Here is a 21,818-nt window from a genome sequence, read left to right on the forward strand (position 1 = left end):
TAATCCCCATTCACTTGGAAATGCTGATACTTTTTCTCTTAAGGAATTTAATGGTGTGACAGTGATTTACTAATGTAAATCTGTCTAACAGACCCTGGCATAAAGGGAGTGGATTAGGCCGGCATAAAGACCCATCTTGGGGAGGAGTGACTGGTGTTGTTGTGCTTTCATGTGGCGCACACTACTGCAGTCCGACCGCCGGTTTGTTCACGCCCGCCAGAATAGCTACATAAGTTTTGACTTGAGCTGTCCCTGAGGGACCAAGGGGGACCTTGAGGGACCTTGTCTTTTTGAATAACAGTAAACATCAAATGAGAACTGCTTAAATGTTATTAAGAAATTGATGCAATCTAAACAAACTTGGCATTGAGAAACTTTATAAACAAAAGTGAGCATATTTAAAATTGCTGGTGACTTTGTTTGTAGTTGTTGCCCAAAATGACAGTGATAATTGAAATCATTGCATGGTCAGATTTGGCATTGAGATATTTTATAGCTGGAGACTGTGTAACGATGTTGAATGGTGGTGTGTGTTTTTATTCAATAAATGTGTTTGTAGCTTACTTTAAAGTTTGTCGACAGATTTATAAGTCTTGAAGTGGCATTTATAATTGCAGTTGTTTGTTTCACTTCATTGGCTTCTTTTGCGTTATTAGAAAAACACATAAAAGAACACAAATATTCTTTTCCACCATACAATTTCAAGAACTCAAATTATGCTATGGGAAAACAATTACTTTCTCTCATAACATTCCACGATCTGTTGTGGTGAAAGCAAATGGAATGATGGTTTTATGGCACAAGTCTCAGAATAAAAAACAAACACCCAGTTTCTTTAGGGACATCTGTTTTTTTCTTTTTTGCATAGAAAAAGGTTACATCTTACAGAGCATGGAAGGGTTATTAAAAAGGTAACAAAATTACAGTAGTAGAAAATCTCACATATGAGTATTAGTGAATGTTATTTTTAAAAAATTCAGTAGGCCTATTGTGTAAAGTGGAGAAGATCCCGTCTCCTCCCAAAAAACAGTAGTGATTGAAGTGCATCATACCAACTCGTCTAATTTCAATATAAACTCTAGTTACAATCTTACACATATACAAATTTACAAACTGGATTGTTAAATCATAGATTACAAAACTGATTCACACCTCACTTTAGTGATTATCTGCAAAACCTTTGGTTTGTTTTTGAACAAGCTGTTCTGTTTCATTCTAAAGCTACTGTTTGTGTGTGTTTGTGAAATCACGTATGCTTTTTCTATGCAGAAATATCAAAATGCAGCATTTTAGCAGTGTTTATGCAGGCACTGTCACACAGTACAGCCCTTTACATGAAATTAAAACAGTAACTGATTTTTCTTCATCCTTATGGGTTTCCACACAGCTTGAAGTGTAAAGTCTGTCTTCCTTTCCCTCCCAGAAAGTTGGCTTATGTTTGCTGTTGCATATGTGCACAAGTGTAGGAAAAAACCCCAAGGTGCTAACCAAAGCAGGCACAATAGCTGTTTTCTTTCCTTTATGTACAAAGTATGGAAGACGTCCAGATGCAACAAGAGCAAATCCAACACTCAAAACGCTCCCACTTCAGTTCCCCACGGTCGATATGGTTTGCTGCTGCTTCCGCTGCTTCCGCTGCTCTGTTGGGATGTGGTGGATGTGGAAACGGAAGAGCTCACGGAGGAAGAAGCCACCGAAGATGCTGTTACACTGGGGCTGAAGAGCGGGAATCCTCCGGGAAATGTTAGAGGGAAGGTTTGCGCTGCCGCAGCAGCGGCCGCCGCGTGAACGGTTGCCGATATCGAAAGCAGCGAGGTGGACAGCGGCGGTACGCAAGGAGCGACGCTGCCTGTAGAGGGCGCTCTGAGCGCAGAGTCACTATGGGTGAAGGAGGAGGTCAGCAGGGCTGCGCCCCTCTGAGGGACCTCAGAAAGCCTGCCAGAGGAACTCTCTGAGGACGGAAGTCCGCTTTGTTGCAGGAACGCCGCCGGGATGGGATGCAAAGCAGCGGCCCAGTGATGCGGATGGAGGGCCTGCTGGTGATGGGCCATTGATGTGGTCATGGCGGCCGCTTCCCTCTGCGAGGCGCAGCTGCTGAGGTGAGAAACCAAGCGGACGCGAAGGGGGTCGCTGGAGTCCAAACCTTCAACGGAGCTCAAATACCTCGCCACTTCAGTTAGACACTCCCGAAAGCCGATGCTCATGAAGTCCATGGCCAGAGAATGAGCATCAAAATATCCTGAGAGAGCAAGAGAGAGAGAACAATTGAGCCCGGTTTCTTCCATTTTTTCTCCACTTCTATCACCTAATGTGGTTTGGGTTTCAATGACACTTAAAGGGATAGTTCACCCCAAAATGAAAATTCTGCCATTAATTACTCACCCTCATTTTGTTCCAAACCCGTAATACCTTTGCTCATCTTTGGAACACAAATTAAGATATTTTTGATGAAATCCGAGAGCTTTCTGACTCTGCATATACAGCAACGCAACTGAAATGGCATGCACACACATACGTCGTGGTACTGAACACAGGTTGAAGAAGAAATCCTTGTAGCTTCATAAAATTACAGTTGAACCACTGATGTCACGTGGACTATTTTAACAATGTCCTTACTACCTTTCTGGGCCTGAAACGTGTCAGTTGCGTTGCCGTGTATCCAGGGTCAGAAAACTTTCAGATTTCATCAAAAATAACTTAATTTGTGTTCTGAAGATGAACGAAGGTCTTACAAGTCTTACGAGGTCTTACGACATGAGAGTGAGTAATTAATGACAGAATTTTCATTTTTGACTGAACTATCTCTTTAAGATTCAGTAAATACTGCATTATTGATTTGACTGATTTGAATCAACATTAAACTGACTTGAGCTGAATCATGACACTATTGCCTTCTGTTGAGCTGCTTTATAGCCGAATCAAATTTATTCATAATTGACTATTTTTCCAGCATCGATACTGTTATTAAACTGAATTGAATCAACACTGAACTGACTCGATAATGACACTACTGTCTCTGTAGAGCTTGTTGAATGTAACATATATTTGATCAAGTCTGCAGCATTCTGTCACTCATTCTGTTATTTTCCTACTTATTACAATGAAGCTGCTTTGAAACAATTCAAGCGCTAAACAAAGGTGACTTGTCTTGAAGCTTTAATCATGACGAGTCAAATGCAACCCCACTGTGCTCGAGAGGCTAAACCTAAGCAGACTGGGACTGTGACCTGACCTGTTTGTATGTTTGTTTTGTCTCCCCAGTACTTCGGTTTTAACACTCATTGGAAAGCCCTAACAAACCCCCAACAGTGCAGCCTGTGAATGTGGCCCCACTCCCCTCCCATGGATTTATGAAAGCAAACACAATCCCAGGGTCAAGTGCTTCTTTTGTCCTGCCGGCACTTTCCCACGAGTTCAATCCTACCATTAACATTGATTTCCACTTTAATCTGGTCGAAAGGAAACTCCGTACTCAAATTTCACTACTGGTGTGCAAAACAGGAGCCAATAACAAGCAGACTACCTTTTCCTCCTGTGGCCTGGAGCATCTTCAAGTGATCCACTGTCATCTGTAATATTTCCGCCTTCTCTAACTTGGCAGATCCCTTGGGAGAAGCAATAGGATATGTAAGGGGTTTTTAATATGATAGCCTTGACAACATCCTGTTCCACTCACTTTAATTTATTATTATTATTAGAACTAATACTTTCATAATGCGTATATAAAGGGCTGAAGCAAAAATATGAACTCACCTGTTTCTCAAACGCGGTTGGCACCAGACGACGCAACTCTGATAAACTATTATTTATTCGGTCCCTTCGTCTTTTCTCAATGATCTGCAATATATAAAATAATTAATAGAGTGTAATGCATCAGTGTTTTAAATAAACAATTAAAAAGATTTTAACAATTATTTAAAAAAAAAGTAAGGAATTACCCCTCTCCGCTTCTTTCTGGCCATGACTTGAGATGTTGTGGTAGGTGAGCCACATCTTATAAATGAACCGTTGCTTTGCCTTTGGAGAGAAAAGTTGATGAAAACTTATTAGAGAGTTTATGTTACCAAAAACTTCTTTAAAAAAATCTGTCATATTAAATATATACTTTTGATTTCTGACTATCAAAACCAGTTAATTTAGATGCTACCACATAAAACAAGTTTTACGTTATATAAAATGCTTGACAGTGATTATTATTAACACTTGATTATAATTTTCACTGTTAATTTATTATAAACAAAGTTATTTAATATAATGCTTAAAAGATCATTAATCTTAAGCTTAGATTCAAATATTTACAAATGTCTAACATTTTACAATAATGTTTAGCAACATCTAAGCATTACTGTAAAAAAAAGATAACATACAATTACAAATTGTAAATTAAATTTCAACTCGATCTGACTTATAAAACTGATTGTACAATCTAATGTAGTTTGATTTAGTCATATTAAATAATAATATGGCTTGAATTAAATGCTACCACATTAAGCACAGGGTTCCATGTAAGTATATAAATTACTAACATCATTTAGTTTAAATATATTAGTTTATGTGCATTCATTATATATATATAAATATTCAGTTTAAATTTCTATGATACATGAATCAGTGACATTTCTAACTATCGACCTGTTCATGTACATTACATATTAATGTAAGTATTAAAAGCTTTTATAATTTCAAAGAGTAACCATTAAAAACATCAACGGCTTTGTTACATATTATACTTTATAAATTAAAAGACTTAAGAATATTTAGAAAATGTGTAAATGATACACGTAATTATGAAGTGCATTTTATATGTTTAATATAATGTCCAAAAGGGAGCGTACGATCTTAAGATAGCATCTAAAAGTGAAGCCTGAGATACAGAAGAACAACCAAGCTGTGGTTCCCAGGCATGCTTACCCAGAGTAGTTATTCTCGCTGCCCACATCAATAGTTTCATCCATGTCGCTGTCGGACGTGCTGTCCTCACAAGGCCGCTTCATGATGCAGTGCGCACAGGTACAGTCACCAAACTCTCTGAGCGTCTTTCCCACGAACCGCTGGAGCCTCAGTCTCACATTCACGCCCACGTCCTGCTTTTGGGAACACCCACCGAAAAAAAGAAAACACGCCCCGAGCCACCGAATGGAGGTCTCAAACTTCATTCCCCTGATAATTGACTCTGCCCAGCTTCAGCACTCGCGTTCTGCACCCGAGGGCCCCAGAAGCGTGAGAAACACTTTACACAAGAAAGGCGACGGTGTTTCAGAGCCTGACAGAGCTTGGACAGTCTGCAGGATAGGCAGGAAATCTAGGTAAAGGGTTCCTGGCTGAGATGAGGATGCAGAATGGCTTGCCAAAATGTAGTCAGGTTTATTAAGTGTACGAATTACTTAATAACTTTAAGGAAGGAATCCTGTCAGCAGTGATTTGAAGTTCATATCACGTATGCCAAAACGGGTTAGCGCTTATTGGCTAGCCCTTCCGAGTATCTAACGATTTATGTTATATTTTTGTTTTGTGTAAAACTATATACCAAATATACCCATGCTACTTAAGACTGGTTTTGTGGTCCAGGGTCACATATGTTTTATAAGGCAGTACTTTAAAGATAAAATATTGTTTGGAAAGTTTTTATTACTTTAAAATTGATAGGAAAACAAGCATTTACATAATACATATAGTGGACATACAGAAAATCCTTTCAAATATTTCAATAAACATTGATTATATTAAGATTATAGGACTATTCAAAGTTGTTAGGGAATATCTGCGTACACGCAGACCGACACACTTTCACACATGGGCTTCTCATCTATTTGGAGGCTCTAGCTGTAGTGAATTTCCTGGGTTAAACAGTGAAGACGGCACATTGTTTGGGCTCACAAAACCCCCCCTTGTCATGTGCCTTCCCCCTGGTGGAGCGTAGCACAGTCTCCCAGGCAGGCCGCCAGTGTGATGACTCGTTCCCACAGCTCTGAGCCCTGCGCTGAAACCCAATCACCATGTGAGAGACGGCCAGGAACACAGGGAGGGCCGGCAGGGCCGCTGCCACTGGGAGGTTACCGCGAGCCGAGCGTCACCCCCACCGCTGCTGCCGCGACTCGTAACCCTATTCTTCACGATGTTTGTTTGTTGTATGCCCAGTTTAACTACCATGATATTAAAACTTTAGGAATATCAAGCTGGCATTGTGGAAGAGGGCAGCTTATGACCTTTCACATGTTTTAATTTTTGCAGCTTATGTTAAACTGAACTTTTTTTATTGTTAATTTTATCTATGACTTGATAGAAATTTGCATATAAACTGTCTATAATATAACATTACAGCAAAAATGTATTCATTCATTTACTCCAAGAATTATTATATTTACCCAAAAATAAATAAATGTGCAAATAAATTTGCATTTAACAATAAAAAGATGCTTTCATGCCATAATCAAGAATTTTTGGAGAGCAACCATGAAGACAAAAAACAAATAAATAAATAGTTTTGTATAATACAATTATAAACTAAAATAACTTGCAATCAAACACTTATAAATAGTATAAATAGTAGATGTTAATAATTATAATAAATTAGTATTAGTATAGTATCATTATGTAAGTATTATACTTCAATATACATAAATTATGCATTTCATAATAAAATTATGATTTTCATACCTACCAAAAATAAAAACATCACAAAAAATAAATAAAAAATATGTATTTATTTATCTATCGATACAGCTCTAAAAACAGTTTATATCTACATATGTATATTTATCTATCTGTGTGTATATATATATATATATATACATACACATATATATATATATATATATATATATGTATGTATATATATATATGAAGTGTATATATATATATAACTATCAACTGCTTAAAAGTTTTTTTTTAAAAGTACTTTAATTATAAAAAAAATATATATTTTAATTAATGCTGCACTTCACAATAAAATAAGAAGCCAAGAGGCATTTAAAGAAAGACAGTAGAACTTTTTCAAGTTTTAAGTGACAAAAAAGATACTGAACACAGTACTGAAAAAAGAACAAAGGTTTTCAAACCTGATCATGCCCTTAGTTGTGATGAACTACACCTCTGGTTATTCTAGTATGAACCTGAGGGGAACTGACTGACTACATCCACTTAAAATGAACTTGAGAACAGTTAGCAAATGTACTGCTTTGATATTCTATTTGATGTATCTAAAAAACAAACAAAATCTAATGCAATAGAAATTTTTTAAGTGTGATTTAACGGTCCAAAAAATTTATGATTGACTAATATAGTGACTAATATGAAGTCGCAAACCTCTGTACTGCTGACGGGTTTCTGCATCACCCATTGCCTTTAACACCCTGTACCAGATCCAGTCCTTGCCACAGATAGCTCCAATCAAGCTGTCAACAGCCTCTCATAGCCCAGGGCAGGCTGCAGCTCTCCCAGGTGTGACCTAAAGTATATAAGGGCTAATTAAAGCAGTCTGTCCGGCTTCACAGACCCGGACTTTCCCTCGTTTTCCCTTGTTGATGGATTTGCCCACTCAAGAATTTTCAAAGTTCTTTTTAGGATAAATAAAGACAGTATAGTGAAAATATTGACAGGAGATCAGACGAACACTAAGCTCTGTTCGCTCTATTTATTGCATATGAAAAATACACTAAAACTTCAAAATAAATGCTGGTTGTTTTTCTACACATCTACAAAAGGTTTATGATATGTTTTTTAAGTTTTCATCTGTAGACCCTAGACATGTTACAGAATAACCCTTAAAAAACAAAACAAAACAAAAAAATAGTAAAAATTACTAAATCAAAAGTCAAATTACAAATACACTACGAGTCAAAAGTTTTTGAACAGTAAGATTTTTAATGTTTTTTTAAACAAGTCTCTTCTGCTCACCATGCCTGTATTTGTATTTTAACCAAAGCACAGCAAAAACAGTACAAATGAAAAATATTTTTACCATTTAAAATAACGTTTTTCTATTTGAATATATTTTAAAATGTAATTTATTCCTGTGATTTCAAAGCTGCATTTTTAGCATCATTACTCCACTCACATGATCCTTCAGAAATCATTCTAAAAATATATATATATATAAAATATATATTATTATAATGTTGAAAACAGCTTTTTTCAGGTTTCTTTGATGAATAGAAAGTTCAGAAGAACAGTATTTATCTGAAACAGAAATCTTTTGTAACATTATAAATGTCTTTATCATCACTTTTGATCAATTTAAAGCATCCTGCTAAATAATGCTAAATAAAAGTATTAATTTCTATCATTTTTCTTCCAAAAAAAAAAAAATAAAATAAAAATACTGATACTGACTCCAAGCTTTTAAATGGTATAGTGTATAATGTTACAAAAACTTTTCATTTCAGAAAAAATGCTGATCTTTGGATCTTTCTATTCAAAGAATCCATGTACTCAACTGTTTTAAATATTGATAATGATAATGATAAAAATGTTTCATTACAAATCAAATCAGCATAGTAGAATGCTTTCTAAAGGATCATGTGAGACTGAAGACTGCAGTAATGATGCTGAAAATTTAGCTTTGATCACAGGAATAAATTACATTTACAAAAAAAGTTATTTAAAAAAAATAGCTATTTAAAACAAACTTTTTTTATATAGTAAAAATATTTCAAAATTGTACTATTTTTGCCGTATTTTGGATCAAATAAATGCAGGCTTGGTGAGCAGAAGTAACTTCTTAAAAAAAAAAAACTTCTTATAGTTCAAAAACTTTTGACTGGTAGTGTATTATTAAAATACAACATACAACGCAAAAGCACAAACAGAAAAATGCACGGTATATTAGATACTAATACGGTCAAATGTTTGGAATAATTCAAATTTTTTATTGATTGTTTTTGAAAGAAGTCTTATATGCTCACACCAATGCTGCATTCATTTGATCAAAATAGAGTAACAACCATAAATATTGTAAAATATTGCATTTTATAATAACTTTTAGCATACTGAAATGATTTCTGAAGTGACACTGAATACTGAAGTAATGGCTAATCAAAATTCAGCTTTACATCACAGGAATAAATTACTAATAAATAAAAAAAAGTTTTAGTACTGTATTTTTTATCAATTTCTTTCAAAAATATACATTATATTTGTAATATAATATATATTCCAAACTTTTGACCAGTATTGTATATTATTGTGAAAGGCAGCTTTCACTCCTATGCTGTTTGTTTTTGCGTTTCATCCTTGGCTGATACAAAACAAGTGCCAGCGATATCAGTCCAGGGCAGGACTACAAAACAAAAACAGGAATACGGCCTCCGCCAAGTCTGCCGACGGACAGCGCGGAGCTACGAGCTCGTCAGTGTCACCTCTGAGACTTCTCATAGCATGCGGCGAAAGTGGGTCCAACCCTTAGTGCGAGCGTTTGTGGATGTTTGTGTGTGTTTCTTCTATTCCCAGGCAGGAGGAAGGATTCCTTTCATCCCAAACATGCTTGCTTGGAGAAGGCGGGCGGCCCTGCCCCTGGGCCCGGCGAGAGGGGCCCAGCCCTGATGTGCCATGCTATCAGTGGTTCCCAAGGCTGGCCAGCCTGGGAAAAGCTGGGTGGACCCGTTCCAAAATCAGCATTACATGCATTATTGTTCTTACCCTCCCCGAGTCCCAAGCACACAATGAAAACAACAGCAACAGCCACAATCTCAAGCCCTTCTCTGAACACAAGGCTGCCCTTAGTCACTCGCAAACTGCCTTTTTAAAACCAAGTTAACTGCTTCATGGCAACAGACACTGTTGCCTGGGCACCAGGTTCCTCAGCCCGATGAGAGTACGCTGGCCTGTTTTAGATTTGGGGCAAACAAACATTCGCCCTATTAAATTCAAGTACAGCGTGAGTAAAATGGTTAAGGAAACATTGGCATTTATTGCTCTTCAAAAAAGTTACCCAAGGACCACGATTCACTGCTTACACCAATCTGAAGTTGATTTCTAGCCTTCAAGTCTGGTCTGAACATCAAACAAGTGCTCAAAACTAGCAAAACAGACCAGCTTACACAAGATCTACAACAAAAGACGTATAAGAAACTAGGAAGTTCCTGAGATCATAATCAAGCTCCATCATCATTTCATGCCATTTCAGTTACTCAAGGGATGTTCTTGTAATTAGTGAATGAAGTCGGTATGAATGAAAAGTGCTAATCAAAAATAAACTAGTTATCTACTGATAACTTTTATTTTCTTGCTGATCAAACGCCAGCCGAGATTTTAAGATTACGTCTAACCTGATAAATTTCCTTTGATGACTTTCTGGATTTGAGCACAAGGAGGTTTCATTTCAGCGCCAACCTGAAACAATTAACTCCTGAGTAAATAATCTACTTCTTTCTCATTGTTATCCAATCTGTCCGGGACAAATGGGCATCTGTTTATTTTTCCTGTCAGTGGAAGAGCGAACAGCCACAAACGGACGATATCCTAGGATTGTGGACTTTTGACTCCGAAGTCATATTATAGGCGCTTTATTAGTGTTTAAGGTCACAGAGAGACAAGCAAGTGCATCCTATATCAGGAAGCCTTGTGCGTCTCTGGAGTGAAATATTTGGCTTTTAGTCGGAGCGCCGGCCGTGAGTCGGAAATCCTGGGAAGCGAGTTCATGGCAGACAGGCTCCAGGCGTCGTACGGGCCAACGTTGAAGAGAATGGGTCAGAATAATAGGGCCCTTCCTGCCATTCTCAGATTCTGGGCAGTATTTCTGTCACGGCTTTCCATCGAACTGTGTCCGGCATTTGGCTTCGGCACCCATCAACCCGCATGCTATGCTCACAAATACGCTAATCTGCTCTGCAAGTGGCGTTTGGCTCAACACAAAGCGTCTGTCAGAATTGTGTCAGCGTGAGAACAACATTAATGTGGTCATTATGCATGGCTATCAAGGGAGCGTACATTCATGTAAACATGTTTATCAATTGTTTAAAACTCTGTGTATGGCGAGGGTTCGAAATACAAAAATGGCATATATGGGGCGAGAACACACACAGACAGGTGCCCCTTCTCTACTTCCTGTCTTATGACCTGAGCTTCCTGTCAGGATACATGAGTTTGAGGAAGCCGTGGGTTTCCCTCCTGCATTCGGCTCTCATTGTTCAAACATCGTTACCCAATTGTTAAGCATACCTTTTATTCACTGTGGCACCTACGCTGTTTACACAATAGCTTTGTTTCCACTATCGGAACTCATGGATTTTCATGCATTGTCAGCTCTTCAGACAAAGTTCTAAAGCTAAATATTAGAACAAATTAACATTTTGAGTGTTTTTAGTTTCCATACCTTGTAAGCATTAGTCCAAATGCTCAATCATGCCACAGAAGTGATTGTAGATCATTGTAATGTCAGCACTAGGATGGTTTTGTTTGCATCCAACCTACAGAAATACAACAATTTTCAGTTTAGTTCACTTCAGCAAACTCATTCCTTATGCATAAATAAATGTTTATTTGTAAATATGTACTTTTTCTATGTATCTCTGAATTTTAGTTCATTTTAATAATACTTTGTTGCATTCGAATTTGAATTTGAATTCCTTATCTTGTTTGCTACAGCAAATCAAATTCCAAATTTATGCATTTAAATTTAAATGGCATTCTAATTTAAACTAGATGAGTAAAGTTTGTAGACGAACTTCGAAGTTGGCTTGAGAAAGCCTTGTTTGAAAGTTTGAAATAACTTTGAAAAATGTAAAGTTTGAATTTAATTGAAGTTTGGGACAAAGTGGGAACACACATTTCTAGCATGAATCAGCATGTTGCTACCATGATTTAAGATGGTTTAACCATGCTGCTAGCATGATTTAGCATAGTTTAACCATGCTGTTAGCATGATTTAACATAAATTAACATGTTGCTACCACAATTAGCAAGTTACTAACATGTTTCTACCATGATTAGCATGTTGCTAGTATGATTCTAGCATGATTAACGTGATACTAGCATGGTGCTACCATGATTAACAAGTTACTAACATGTTTCTAGAATGATTAGCATGTTACTAGCATGATTCTAGCATGATTAGCATGTTACTAGCATGTTGCTAGCATGATTGTCATGTTGCTAGCATGATTAACATGTTACTAGCATGATGCTACCATGATTAGCAAGTTACTAACATGTTTCTACCATGATTAGAATGTTACTACCATGGTGCAACCATGATTAACACGTTACTAACATGTTTCTAGAACGATTAGCATGTTACCAGCATGATTCTAGCATGATTAGCATGTTACTACCATGGTGCAACCATGATTAACACGTTACAAACATGTTTCTAGAATGATTAGCATGTTACCACCATGATTCTAACATGATTAACATGTTACTAGCATGATGCTACCATGATTAGCAAGTTACTAACATGTTTCTACCATGATTAGCATGTTACTACCATGGTGCAACCATGATTAACACGTTACTAACATGTTTCTAGAACGATTAGCATGTTACCAGCATGATTCTAGCATGATTAACATGTTACTACCATGTTGCTAGCATGATTGTCATGTTGCTAGCATGATTCTAGCATGATTAGCATGTTACTAGCATGGTGCTACCATGATTAGCAAGTTACTAACGTGTTTCTAGAATGATTAGCATGTTACTAGCATGATTCTAGCATGATTATCATGTTGCTAGCATTATTAACATTTTACTAGCATGTTGTTACCATGACTAGCAAATTACTAACATGTTTTTAGCATGATTAGCATGTTGTTAACATGTTTATAACATGATTCTACCATGATTAACATGTTAATAGCATATTGCTAACATGTTTATAACATGATTAGCAAGTTACTAGTATGTTTCTAGCATTATTAGCATGTTGCTAACATGATTCTAGCATGATTAACATGTTACTAGTATGTTACTAGCATTTTACAAATGAATAGAGACTGTTTCATTAATTCAAATCTGGATTTCTATCTATCTCTGAATTTCAAATTTCGTTCAAATTTAAATTTTAGTTGCTTATCGTGTTTGCTACGTCAAATCAAAATAAATTCCAAATTTCTGCATTTGAATTTAAATGGCATACTGATTTAAATTCTGAACATTGCATAACCGAGATTAAATATTCATACAGAATAAAACACAATAATTTCTCTTATTGTAATAATTATCTAAAAAAGTCATAATTTTCCTGTCATTAAAGTAATTTTAAAGAAGTCGTTTAATTAATGCATTGATGTTGCTGTTTGACACTGAAATCCTTAATTCTTTAATCCCATTGCATAAGCAGTCTGGCTCTGCTCCCATATCAGTGGCTTCTGGCTCGTTCTGCTTGCAGGGAAGCAGCTGCCCTGGACGCCCCCAGTCTGAGCAGACTCTGAAGGCAAATGTGTTAAAGTAATTAACAGACAAGAAAGAGGAAGTCATCAGATACACATTAAGTGACTCGACCACTGTGAAATCACTACTCTAGACGGCAGGATACAACCAGAGTCCGAGAAAGAGATATGCTTTCACACGTGGCACCAGTCAGTAAAGGCCAACAAGATAATCTTCTCTTCAACACCAAAAACAAACAGAAGAAAGGAAGGGTGTCCTCTTGGGACACCTGTGCTAATCATTACTGGTTTGTCAGTTATATGTATGAATTTATTCTGAAAAAATATATACGCTACCAGTCAAAGGTTTTTTAATGTTTTTTGAAAGTCTCTTCTGCTCACCAAGCCTGCATTTATTTGATCCAAAGTACAGCAAAAACGGTACAATTTTGAAATATTTGTACTATTTTAAAAAAACTGTTTTCTATTTGTACATATTTCAAAATATATATATTCCTGTGATTTCAAAGCTGAATTTTTAGCATCATTATGTCTTTAAAAAACTTTTGACTGGTAGCGTATATAATATATATTTTACCAAAATAGATATATGATCCTCCTGAATGACACTTTAACGTTGTCAAAATTTTTCTGTGAAGGTGAAATGTGTTTTTCAAAACAACTGTGGAAAACACCTAAAAAAAATTAATAACACTGTGAACTCAATCTTGCCTCCAGGCAGTAGCCACAGCCATCAACCGATTGTCCCCTGAGTTTTAAGACGGGGCTTTCTCCTCATGCTTGGCTTGGGTATCACCGGCCCTGAGGAAGCACAAGGTTAGAATAAGATCCAGGAAAGCGTTTTCTGCTAATCTCTACCAGGGTAAGACCCCACAGAGCCACAACATTGATATGGTGTGTCACTGCCTGTGATAAACAATGCTGCATATTGTTGTTTTGGGCTGCACCCTCTGGTTCTTTATCAGCAAGCATCCTTCCACTCCCCATGATTGTGAAATGGCAATGGGTGTGCTACAGAATGATGGACTTATATAAGAAGTTAATCATGGTTAAGAGGAATTTAGTGCACTTTGAGCATGTCTTAGTTTTTCACAAACAGGAAAATAAAGGAACCATAATCTCAGGTATGGTTTGACTCTGAATACTCCATACTATACAGTGTAATCACTCATTTAGATAGCCTGACAGACATAAAAGTGACCAGTCACAGTTTGTTTTGATGTGGCGTTTAGGGTGAGTTAATTTATTCTGACTTTTTGTCTCAGAATTGTGATATTAACTCACAATTGTGAGTTATAAAGTCAGAATTGCGAGATATAAACATGCGATTCTGAGAAATAAAGTCAGAATTGCGAGATATAAAGTCACAATTCTGATTTTTTTTTCTCAGAATTGCTTGATATAAACTCAAAATTGCGAGTTATTAAGTCAGAATTGCGAGATATAAAGTCACAATTCTGACTTTTTTTCCCCTCAGAATTGTGCAATATAAACTCACAATTGTGAGATATAAAGTCAGAACTGCATGATATAAACTCACAATTGCGGTTACAAAGTTAGAATTGCAAAATATAAACTCACAATTGCGGTTACAAAGTTAGAATTGCAAAATATAAACTCACAATTCTGACTTTTTTCCTAAGAATTGAATGATGAAGATTGAATGAAACTCACAATTGCAAGAAATAAAGTCAGAATTGTGAGTTTGTATCTCGCATTTTTTGACTTGTTCTAGCAAATCAATTGTTTTCTCAGAATTGCATAATATAAACTCGCAATTCTGACTTTTTTTTCTCATAATTACGATATAACCTCACAACTGTGAGTTATAAAGTCAGAATTGTGAAATATAAAGTCAGAATTGTTTGTATCTCACTGTTTTCTCATAAATGTGAGATATAAACTCACAGTTGCGAGTTATAAAGTCCAATTTTGAGGGGAAAAATTATTTTGTATGTTAACACAGTTTTGTAACAATTTTATATGACTTAACTCGCAATTGCGTGTTATAAAGTCAGAATTGTGAGATATAAACTCAAAATTGCGGTTACAAAGTTAGAATTTCAAAATATAAATGTCACAATTCTGACTTTTTTCCTCAGAATTGCATGATATAAATTCACAATTGCGAGAAATAAAGTCAGAATTGTGAGTTTGTGTCTCAGATTTTTTTACTTTTTCTCGAAATTCAAACTTTTTTCTTTTTTTGTGCTTGATTTTTAAAAAAAATAAATTATATGAGCGGAATCAAAACTTAACTTTTTTTATGGCTAGTAATGCAGAACTATGAATGAAAAAACCTCAGAGAGGAAAGACAAGGAGACTAAAGACTAGTCTATGGTGGGAACGAGTTTCAAGTGCAAGATTCCAGAATTTCAGACTAATTTTGAACAAGCCTAAATCTGTGTGTGGTTTATTTTAGGTCTGACTGGCTGGCCCTCCGTCGTTGTTTTGAAGTCCAGACACTTTGACTTATCAGTGCGAGCAGTTGAAAAGCACTAGCGCACATGCTTGACCCCAGGCCCTCTGGTCTTACTGCTATCACTCGAGACAGCACTGTTGAATCTGGAGGAGAATGTGACAACAGCAGGCTCAGCTCATCTTATCAGGCTGAGTGAGGGCCACCAGCTGACCATACGCAGAGCCCAGATCAGCAACACGTCTGCTAATTCTTCATACACCCTGCAGGGGAAAACCTGGACTGAAGGTCCGGGCCTGGAAAATACCTGTCATCAGAAGAGCCGCGATCAGCTGCAGGAATCTTGCTACATTCACACCAGGAGAAACAGAGAGAGGTGTCCACGACAGCTCCCAGACACTGTCTTTCCCACCGGCAGAAAACACACAAGGACTTGTCACTGTGTATCAAAGCAGAAAAGAACTCTTGGGTAGAATAGACAAAAAATGTGTTATCCAAAGAAATAACAGACATACAATACTTTTTAAATAACTATAAGCCACGACTTGAATTATGAAAGGGAAAAGTTCAACTGAAAATGTCAACTGACAATTTTTTTTTCTGTAGAACAAAAAAAGATTTTAAATAAGAAGAAAGCATCTTATTTAAGGGCCTAAGCTGGTTCTGGTATAAATATTGTGTGGGTTTGTTGATTGCTTCCATGTGCACTATATTTTGTAAATACTCACAGCATAGTCTGTACATAAAATAAGGCTAAGAATATAAGGATAAGAATATAAGGCTAAAATAATGGATAATATAGTGGTCATCCATATAGAAACCTATAAGAATATTAAGCAGCTGTTTTTAACACAGATAATCATAAAGGTTTCTTGAACACCAAATCAGCATTGATTTCTGAAGAATCATCTGACACTGAAGACTGGAGTAATGGCTGCTGAAAATTCAGCATTAATTCAGGAATAAATACAGGTGCTGGTCAACGAATTAGAATAATTTGAAATAGTGCAATCATTAAATTCTTTGAATGCATTGTTTGTGCAGAAAGAAAATCAGGTGTTCACCGCACCTGTCCTACTCGTTAGAGTAATCACAGAACTCGTTACCTGTAAACAATTTGCTCAGCTGACCTTTCCAAAAGGCCCATTTAGGCCATTTAACTGTGAGATTGTTGTTTCATTGAATTAGAATAAAGGAGAAACCGTTTCATTGAATTAGAATAATTTTTATTATAATTAGAATCATCACTTTCTCAGTATTTTGTGGCTGCCCCCTTGGCTTGTATGACTGCCTTAAGTCTCCGCGGCATCGATTTGACCAGCTTGTCGCAAGTTTCCGCACTCACAGCTTCCCAGGCAGTGGCGATGTTCTGCTTCAGTTGGTCCAGCGTAGTCGGCTTTCTGTCGCGAATTTTCCGCTTGACGATGGCCCAAAGGTTTTCAATGACATTGAGGTCAGGCGAGTTGGCCGGCCATGGCAAAACTTCAAGCTGTTTTCTAGTGAACCAATCTTTGGTCGACTTTGCTGCATGAGCCGGTGCAAGATCCTGTTGAAATATGAAGTCTTCTTCGCTGAACTGTTCCTCAACAGTCGGAATCAGGAACGTTTCCAGAACATCTTGATATACGGCAGCATTGACAGTCTTCTTGAGGAAGCAGAGTTTCCCTACACCCCGAGCGGACATGCATCCCCAGACCATAATGCTCTGGGGAAACTTGACGGATCTTTTCACGCACTCGTGGTTGTAGGTTTCGCCACCACGACGCCAGACACGAGGACCTTGGTCACCGAAGGAGATGCAGAAGCGTGATTCGTCACTGAAGACCACTTTCTGCCAGTCTTCAGCAGTCCACTCGCCGTGTTGTTTGGCCCACTTCAGCCGTTTCTGCATTTGTTTCTTGTTCAGCATCGGTTTTACTGCTGGAACGCGAGATTTGAAGCCGAGTTCGCGCAGACGACGGTAAGTGGTTGATCTGGAGATGTCAGCGCCGGTCTGCTTGTTCCACAAGTAGGTGAGCTCAGAAGTGGACTTGAACCGGTTGCTGACTGCGATCTTTCTCAGCTGCTTGTTGTCGCGAGCAGAAGTTTTTCGGACGCCGGAACAGTTGGTGCGCTTGCTGCAGTTTTTCTTGAGAGCTTTGCAGACGGAAGACTGGCTGATGCCGAGCTGCTAGCAATTTTAGTTTGCCTCAAGCCTTGTTGGCGAAGGGCTTGAATTTGAGCCACTATTCCGGTTGAGAGGTCGTGCTGCTTACCCATGATTGATTTTACTACTTAGAAACTCTACTCAACCCTGACTTTATACTGCACAGTGAACACTCTTCACAGAAAACAAAAATTCTAGCATTTATTCTAATTCAATGAAACGGTTTCTCCTTTATTCTAATTCAATGAAACAACAATCTCACAGTTAAATGGCCTAAATGGGCCTTTTGGAAAGGTCAGCTGAGCAAATTGTTTACAGGTAACGAGTTCTGTGATTACTCTAACGAGTAGGACAGGTGCGGTGAACACCTGATTTTCTTTCTGCACAAACAATGCATTCAAAGAATTTAATGATTGCACTATTTCAAATTATTCTAATTCGTTGACCAGCACCTGTAATATTTAAAAAAATATTAAACTAGAAAAGTTTATATTAATATTTCACAATATTATTATATTAATATTTCACAATATTACAGTTTTTACTGTATTTTAAATCAAATAAATGCTGCCTTGGTGAGCATAAGACTAGTATGCGTGAATTCGGAGAACTAAACTATCCATAAATCAAGAGACTTGACATTTCATATCAGTAGTCTGCCACACGCCACTAGGTTGTGATGTAAATACTGTGTGGGTTGCGAGGGTTGATTGTTTGCTTATATGTGCACTGTATACTGTTTAGTGAATACACACAGTACTTTATGAGTACTTTATTATTATTATCTATTTATGCACTTTAGTTGCTGGTGAATGGAAGTGCATATTTGTGTAAACGCAGTACACACTGCAGATGAGGTCAAGTGTTACAAGTATAAAAGGAATATGAAGAGCCGATTATTAGTGACTAAACTGAGCAGATTATAACTGTAAAGTTTAAACTGTAAATGGACTGGACTAGGCAACATGATCATTTTAGCAATCTCTAGGTACTAATATTTGTCAAAAACAAATATTATTTATAACAAAAATTATATTTGCTTCAGCAAATAGACTGAACTGTATTCTGTAATGTGAATGAAGACACTTAACTCTCATTTATCCGAGCCGTCTTGGATGGAAGTGTGGTATGTTACTGTACGGAATGGTAACAGCTGTGGCTTTCATTGTTTGTAGCCACGCTCTCTTTCTTCCTGTAATATAGTGGTCAGGCTACATTACAGGTCAAGCTACTCTGGCCAGTCTGGATTTACTGCAGCAGAGGTTGACATTCGGTCAGAGATCAGAGAGCTGGCTTTCAGAGAGGGTCAGTAAGAGTAACTGGTCGGCGCTGACAAGCAGCTGGCAAAGACCGTGCTGAGGAATGATCAATGGCTAGTAAAAACAGAACATAACAGCTTCATTTACATGACTACACTGACGTTACTGTATATACTACTGTTCAAACGTTTTGGATAAGATTGCATTTGAAAGAATTTATTATTTTTTGTTCAACAGGGATGCATTATATTGATTTAAAGTGAGAGTAAAGACATTTTTAAATAAATGCTATTCTTATGAATGTTCTACACAAAAATAAGCAGCATAATTGTATTTAACATTGATAATAATAGATGTTTCTTGAGCATCAAATCAACACATTAGAATTATTTCTGAAGAATCATGTGACACTGAAGACTGGAGTAATGATGCTGAAAATTCAGCTCTGACATCACAGGAATAAATTACATTTTAAAATATATTCACATAAAAACGGTTGTTGTAAATTGTAATATATTTCAATATATGAATATTAATTTTTTTTTTAATATATAAAATATTTTGAATTATATTTTTTTTAACAAAAATCTCTGAATAGATCTTTCAGCTAACAGTGTCTATGAAAGAACACACACACAAACACACAAAAACACTATAAAACCATAAAAGTAATCAGTCATGCAATACACTTTAAACGACCAGTTCACTTCCAGAATAAAAATTTCCTGATAATTGACTCAATCCCATGTCATCCAAGATGTTCATGTCTTTCTTTCCTCATTCGAAAAGGAATTAAGGTTTTTGAGGAAAACATTTAATGATTTTTCTCCATATAGTGGACTTCAGTGGTGTCCAATGGGTTGAAGGTCCAAATTGCAGTCTCAATGCAGCTTCAAAGGGCTCTACACAATCCCAGCCTAGGAATATGGGTCTCATCTAGAGTAACGATCAGTCATTTTCTAAAAAAATGACAATTTATATACTTTTAAAACCACAAATGCTCATCTTGCACTAGCTCTGTGATGCACATGTACATCTTCACACATTACGTAATTATTCTGGAAAAGTTATGCATGGTTAGTTCTTTGTCTGTGTACTTCAGTTCACAAATTTTCTCCTACAACTTCAAAATTGTCCAACATCTGATTCTTTTACCTTTTTTTGTAAAAGCCGTTTGGCCTCTGTGCACATTCACTTTGTAAACACTGAATCGGTACTTCCGCCTATGTCACACCGCATCTTTCTAGCGTGATTATATAATGTGTGAGGTCGAGCTAGTGTGAGATGAGCATCTGTGGTTAAAAAGTATATAAATTGTATTTATTCTGCAGAAAATGATCAATTGTTTGCTAGATAAGACCCTTGAAAAAAAAAATCCTCAAAAACCTTAATTTCCTTTCGACTAAAGAAAGAAAAGCATGAACATCTTGGATAACACAGGGGTGAGTAAATGATCAGGAATTTTGCTATTCCGGAAGTGAACTAAGTCTCCTGAAGCCATACAATATCTTATGCGTTAAACAGACCAAAATTTCAATAATTATTCTTTGACTTTCTTTACCTAATAAACAGTAAAATCACAATTTTCATGCCTGTGTGAACTATTCCTCGAAATGTTTAAAGGAAGTTTAGGGAATCCCCGCAACCCTTAACACTTCTTTGTGAATCTGATAAGATAAATGACAGAGACAACAAGGGGAAGCAACCTCTTGACATGCTCTCACTGTCTGAGCTGCTTATTTAGTAAGGGTCTCTCTCTCTTTCAGCCTGAGTGTTTACTTTGGATTATAGTAGATGCTTCCAGACCTTTGAGAACTCACATCCTGACGGACAAGCTGATACGTCCTGTTACACTCGAACATTCATTCAGTTCTCTCTTAAACTCATAAAAACTCTCAGAAGCTAAACTAGCTGGATATCAAGGTTGTAAAACACGTAACAGACGGCTAATCTTTAAGGAAATTACCGTGATAATTAAAGCTTGTGGTGTTTTGCATGACAGGTGCTGGTCAGGTCTTTCATGTGTGAATTATAGACTATAAAGCAAGACATGAGAGAGTTTGCGTGATGTCACACCAATGGTACGAAGCACATCTGATTTTAAGCATTTAAATGAGCATTTATGATAATTTTGTATCAGAAAAATAATATAAGATATAACAGAACAATAGAAATACATCTGACCTAGAAATCCAGAGTAAACATTAATATTTAATTTAATATTTCACATATATAACATATACAATTTCATGATTATAAAGATGCTGAAACTTTAAGCCAAGCAAAAATCCATTACATACCAAAGTTGTCCATAATAAATATCTTCCTGTTCCATTAGTCGATCTCACTGGTGCCCAAGAAATACATTATCTTGATTGTTTTGCAATCTTGTCTGCCAAGTTAGAAGATAAACTGCATGGGAACGAAAAAATGACAGTGAATGAAATAACAATCAAGACCATGGAGCCTTTACTACATTTTGAATACATTTATATATAAACATCTGTTTTTCTCATAGTAAACATCAATAAAATGGATATTCTTAGAATCAGTCTGACATTTTTGTGCGTTTAGCATAAAAGTCTTAATGCATTTACACAGGAATCACATACACCGGAAACAATGTATTACATACTCAAATATTTGTAATTTCTTAAAAGTACTAT

At 36.6% G+C, this 21,818-nt stretch overlaps 1 protein-coding gene across 1 annotated transcript; it reads right to left on the minus strand.

Moving 5' to 3' along the window:
* Window positions 1-791: 791 nt before the first annotated feature.
* Window positions 792-6,303, minus strand: hey2 (hes-related family bHLH transcription factor with YRPW motif 2). Its single transcript, XM_051092154.1, has 5 exons — window positions 4,912-6,303; window positions 3,939-4,017; window positions 3,754-3,837; window positions 3,524-3,605; window positions 792-2,239 (listed from the first exon to the last, which is right to left on the minus strand). Exons 1-5 carry the CDS (start codon window positions 5,154-5,156, stop codon window positions 1,572-1,574), a joined length of 1,158 nt encoding a protein of 385 aa, XP_050948111.1. The 5' UTR covers window positions 5,157-6,303; the 3' UTR covers window positions 792-1,571.
* Window positions 6,304-21,818: the final 15,515 nt, after the last annotated feature.

The sequence above is a fragment of the Labeo rohita genome, chromosome 20 (assembly GCF_022985175.1).
Source record: "Labeo rohita strain BAU-BD-2019 chromosome 20, IGBB_LRoh.1.0, whole genome shotgun sequence".
Lineage (NCBI taxonomy): Eukaryota > Metazoa > Chordata > Actinopteri > Cypriniformes > Cyprinidae > Labeo > Labeo rohita.